This window comes from Nannochloropsis gaditana (genome assembly GCF_000240725.1).
Source record: "Nannochloropsis gaditana CCMP526 unplaced genomic scaffold scaffold1208, whole genome shotgun sequence".
NCBI classification, from domain to species: Eukaryota; class Eustigmatophyceae; order Eustigmatales; family Monodopsidaceae; genus Microchloropsis; species Microchloropsis gaditana.
Window position 1 is genome coordinate 1 of NW_005802745.1, and position 5,031 is coordinate 5,031.

General features: G+C 54.8%; 3 protein-coding genes across 3 annotated transcripts, besides 2 other annotated features; 2 read left to right on the forward strand and 1 right to left on the reverse strand.

Moving 5' to 3' along the window:
• Window positions 1-2: 2 nt before the first annotated feature.
• NGA_0282720 (ubx domain-containing protein 7) lies at window positions 3-971 on the reverse strand (the record flags this gene model as incomplete). Its single annotated transcript, XM_005852452.1, has 1 exon — window positions 3-971. A coding segment is annotated over one exon (969 nt), but the record flags the coding sequence as incomplete, so codon positions are not given.
• Window positions 972-1,464: 493 nt separating this feature from the next.
• NGA_0283002 (putative ankyrin repeat protein) lies at window positions 1,465-2,619 on the forward strand. Its single transcript, XM_005852453.1, has 2 exons — window positions 1,465-1,544; window positions 1,618-2,619. The coding sequence occupies exons 1-2, from the start codon at window positions 1,499-1,501 to the stop codon at window positions 2,172-2,174; spliced, it is 603 nt and encodes a 200-aa protein (XP_005852515.1). The 5' UTR covers window positions 1,465-1,498; the 3' UTR covers window positions 2,175-2,619.
• A 658-nt stretch (window positions 2,620-3,277) lies between these two features.
• Window positions 3,278-3,347: a sequence feature (Short protein (NGA_0282620, EKU23316.1) was converted to a misc_feature.).
• A 124-nt stretch (window positions 3,348-3,471) lies between these two features.
• Window positions 3,472-5,031, forward strand: NGA_0283102 (solute carrier family 25 (mitochondrial carrier citrate transporter) member 1). The gene is made up of 4 exons (XM_005852454.1): window positions 3,472-3,578; window positions 3,677-4,010; window positions 4,106-4,213; window positions 4,305-5,031. The coding sequence occupies exons 1-4, from the start codon at window positions 3,496-3,498 to the stop codon at window positions 4,674-4,676; spliced, it is 897 nt and encodes a 298-aa protein (XP_005852516.1). The 5' UTR covers window positions 3,472-3,495; the 3' UTR covers window positions 4,677-5,031.
• Window positions 3,641-3,657: a sequence feature (Short protein (NGA_0282620, EKU23316.1) was converted to a misc_feature.).

Genomic DNA, 5,031 nt, shown 5'->3' on the forward strand with positions numbered 1-5,031 from the left:
GATGTAGGGCGTTGGATAGACTGAGCTCGGAAGCAGAGGACGCTAATGAATTTTGAAGTGGTGTGATCCGTGAGGGAGTACGTGGAAGTGACCTCTGTGAGTTTCTCCGCGAGCTGGGCCGGGGAGAGGGCGCCGGCGTGGGACCAGAGGAGCCGCTGGGTGCGGGGGTCGAGCACCCCGATATGCGGAAGGTGTCCGTCCCCGCCGCTACAGTCCTTGCTGTTGCCCTCCACCGCGTCCAGGTGGTACCGGGCAACGTATGACATGGCCTCGGGGAGGCCGGCACTCATCTGCCAGAAGACGAAGCCCTCCCGGACCAGGGCCTGCACCAGCTCGTCGGCCCACACGTCCCGATTCAGCATGTGCGAGGCGAAGATGTCCTCACGCTGGATGTTCACCAACAGCCACTTGTTGCCTTCCCTTGCCGTGGCGCGGGCATCCGCAAAATTTCCGTGAAAGATCATGTGAAGGGGGGGCTGGAAGAGCTTGCTAATGCCCCCTCCTCCCCCCCTGCCCCAGGGGTCTCCTCCCCGTCCAAACGACCCCCGTGCTTCCGCCCCAAAGTGTCGGAACGGATTTAGTGGGTGGAAGAGCAAGCCCACCTCGGACCCTCCTTCCCCACCGTCCTCACTCCGATCTGCGCCTCCCAGGCCCACCCCCAGCAGCCGCTGCTTCTTCACCTGATCCGCCTTCCGCACCGGCCTACCCTCCTCATCCAAGTCGTTATCTTCCTCGTCGACGTCGTGGAGCTGCTGAGAACTCGGCAGATGAGGAGCATGTGCGGGACGAGGAGCGTTACCTGCGACAGGTTCCGGCATGTGACCGCCACTGTCCAGATACAGCTCTAAAGCTCGTTCAACATTCCCGCTTCCCGCGTCCAGAAAGTTCTGAGCCACATGAGGGTCGACACCGTCCCCAGCCACCATCAGAAACCTGTCCAGCCCGCTTTGGTCTGGCTGTGGGTCTGCCATAACAGGCGTTTTTTGGTGCTGCTATGCGCGTTGCCTTGTGAATTCAAGCCCCCCGAAATGCTTTATGTCAGCTCAGGATGCCTCGCCGCGCTTTGATCTGTGCTCTTTCTCACTTCTTCCCTTATAGTCGTCCGGGAAATTTGTGTTTCTTGAGTGAAGTAATTGAATGATGGCGTGATACGGGACATCATCTCGAGAAAAGAGTTGTTCCTCCCTAGTCACGGCCAGTCTCGGCGACGCAGCACACTCTGGAGGGAGGCCGAGAGATACTACGAGCGAGGTCACGCGGGGAACTAGGGACGAATCTTTGCCAAGCAAGGGTGGCAACCCTGCCATGTATCCTCTTGTGGAGGACCACTGATGACACAGGGGGTCACAATATAGGATCAATGGATGCAGGAAGCAGTCAAGCCGATATGCATTCCGGGCAAAGCAGGGCGCTGAAGACCCTCCGACCTCCCCTCCCTCTGATTACGCTCGTCTCATATATTCCACATTAGTGACGCTACAGACATTCATCATCAGCCATGGTGGCCGCCACGCTCGACCGCAACATTTGGATCTGCGCGAGTGGTAAGATTCCCCACTTTCTGTCTCATGCTCCAGCATGCCCTCGACTCATCCTCGTTCTTGAAATAATCAACAGACGGGGATTTGAGCGGCGTGAAGGAGTTCCTGGATGACGGGGGCTTGGACGTTAATTCAGCGGACGAGTTTGGATATACGTGCCTGCATGCCGCATCGTCTTATGGGCACGTGGAACTCATTCAGTTTTTGGTGGGGCGAGGCGGGGATGTAGACATGCGCGACCCAGATGGCGACACCCCCTTACATGTATGTGAAGACGTAGCTGCAGCAGAGGCCTTGGTCACACACGGTGCAGATCCACAGGCTCGCAACAACCAAGGTAAGCGGCCCCATGATGTAGCGCTGGAAGAGGGACATGTGGCGGTGGCCGGCTACCTGCGTCCTTTGTGCGGATTACCTCCCTTAAGTACAGAGCAGATGCAAAGGGCAATGGTGGCCGTCGATCAAGCGAGCAATGATGTGGAGAATGGCGGAGATGTATGTGCTGAGAATTGTACGGCAACTTTGGCAGACTTGGAGGCATTCATAGCGAGTTCGGGGCGGGAGGAGGAGGGCAAGGAAGCGGACGATAAGGAGTCCGAAGACGCGATGGAGGAGACTAACATGGCCGAATAACCCGTATCGGCATGTAGCCTGTGTAGATACTAATGTGTAATAGCGTTTGGACGATGATATATGAACACATTTTGAACCCACACTGCCAAAAAATGAGCGCGTCATACGACAGCAGAAGACGACCAACATCATCGCAGCATGGGCATGAGTTGTTGGAATATCTTGACTTATGTTGTCTGATTTAAAGTTGAGAGTTGAATCCTGCTTTGAATCGGGGGTGCTTTGGATATAATCCATGAGACACTCGTGTACCACCACCAGCCCCAGCTGGGGATACCTATAATCACAAGAGCTTTAACGGCCACTGTGCAAGGCAGCAAATATCCATGTGGGGCTTTATAATATCACTCTTAACTGGACTCCCGTGTTTGTATGAGAAATGGGTGACTGCCGCCATCACAGTCTCCTTTGAATTCCTTCAACAAAGAAATAGCAAATTTAGGAACGTCTTAACGTAGACTATTTCATCTATGCGAAAAGCCTCTGACATTCATCTTCACCCTTCTTGTTCAAATCATTTTAAGTTTAGTAGCTGAGGTAAAGGTCGTAACACCACATAGTACTTCCCCAGTATTAGGGCACGCGACAATGTAATGGACAGGAGTTAAGAAACTACGTTGCTTTAAGAAAAGAAGTTGCACCTTAAATTTAAGGAACATTGCGAGATAAGTCGAATAGGCGGATGCATGAGAGAGAAGGGACGTAAGGAGTGCATGCGTAGCTGAGCCTTTCCTTTCTCATACCCGGATCGAAGACCGTTTACGAGCCGTAGATTTCTCGTTTTGCATCCTGTCCTCCCCTTTGTTCCTCAATACCGCAGCTGAGTTGGCCTCAGATACCTGTGCAAATTTTCTACACAATTGTTAAAGGTGTCGGTACTTTGGCCGGAGTAGAGTCGAGGACTTACATTAGTCTTCACAGCCAGTAGCTTTAATCGTGAAACTCGCTCGTCTCCGGCTGTGGATCGGTGGCACAAGGCACACGTACTCGTACCAGTCGAACCTACCATCCGGTTGTTCACGTGTTTGATGGTCTTGATCGCGACAGTATGTCTGCATGGTAATACGGTTGCAAGATCTCTCTGGTCCGAGTTTGATGGTATCTTTTCGAGTAGTCAGCCCTGTGTCGCTCTGACCTCCCCTCTCAACCCTACTCGCTGGCCCAGACCTTACTCTGTTATAATTAGTGACGACGTACGCCCGTTGCGAATAAGACTTTGATAACCACACCAGCAAATGGTACTACTGACGTGTATTTTTCACTCATAAATATGTTGCTGTACACTATGAATCCGCTTACAGAACCATTTCGCTGCCGAATCATGGCGCCTATCGGGAATAAGCCTACTCACAAGGGCAAGGCGGTCTTGGCAGGCGGGCTCTCGGGGGCCTTTGAAATTTGCTGGTACGTTTACACCCGGCAACTTGATGTGAGGTTTACTGTACCGGTTTTCGCGCATCACGTACCTCACCGCCATCCTCATTCTGCGTTGCGCTGGGCAGTACGTTCCCAACAGAGTATGTCAAGACGACGCAGCAGCTGAGCCCCAGACCTGTGTCTGTAAAACAAGTAATATCAGAGACGATGGCAGAGCGGGGCTTTTTCGGCTTCTACCGCGGGCTTTCCTCCATGCTGTACTTCGCGGCACCCAAGGCAGCAATCCGGTTCAGCTCCTTCGAGTTCTTCTCGGGCCTGCTCACTGACGCCAACGGAGGGGACAAGTACGGTCTGGGCCAAGCCAAAGGATTCCTGGCGGGGCTTGGCGCGGGAACCATGGAGGCAATCTTCGTGACCACACCGCAGGAGACCATTAAGATCAAGTTGATACACGACCAGGTCCGTCTAGGTCGCAGGAAGGGCTTTCCTTCGCGCCCCGCCCACGCCCGAATAGGAGCCTTACCTGACCCTTCTCGTCTTTCTTCACCGCATAGTTTCGCGGCACTAATAAGTACCAGGGATTCTTCCACGGTGTGAGGACCATCGTGGCGGAGGAGAAGCTCTCCGGGGTATACCGCGGCCTCCTCCCCACCATCTTGAAGGTAGGACCCTCTCCTTTGAGGCGAAATTATGACCGAGACAACACTGATAACCGCCACCCCGTCCCTTCTCTCACCTCGCTCGCTCCTTTAGGTCTCCACCGCGCAGGCCACGCGCTTCGGCATCTTCAGCGTCATCAAGGACTATGTCAAGCTGGACACCCCCATCAAAAGCGCGGCGGCTGGCGCCACGGCCGGGGGCATCTCCGTGCTCGCTTTCCAGGGCATTGACGTGGTGAAGAGCCGGATGCAAGGCCTGGAGGCGGCCAAGTACAAGAGCACCTGGGACTGCGTGGGACAGATCCTGAAGAACGAGGGCGTGGCCGGCTTTTATAAGGGGGTGGGGCCGCGGTTGACGCGCGTGTGCCTGGAGGTAGGCATCACGATGAGCATGTACGGGGAGATAGTGAAGCTCCTGGATGCGGTCTGGGACACCAACCCGCCCAAGGTGCCCATGGCCCAGTAGGGAGAAGGAAGAATGGATAAAGAAAGGGAGAGAGGGAGGGGAGGTGTTTGGGAAGCCCTTCATCCTGGAACGATATTTGGCGGATATGCTCGTTGGGCATACCTCCCTTTCGATCACATCATTCGGCCTTCAAGCGCTCGGCGAGATTCTGGCCACTAGACCTAGGGCCGCCGCTTGTTGGATGGGTGCAGAGGAGGGAAGGCGATGCTCAACCCCAGACATGATGGTTGGCGACTAGGGGGGCATTCTTGGAGGGGTGTGCATTCGCGACGGAAGCAGGGCGATTGAGTTGCGGGTGGGATGTAGGGCGTTGGATAGACTGAGCTCGGAAGCAGAGGACGCTAATGAATTTTGA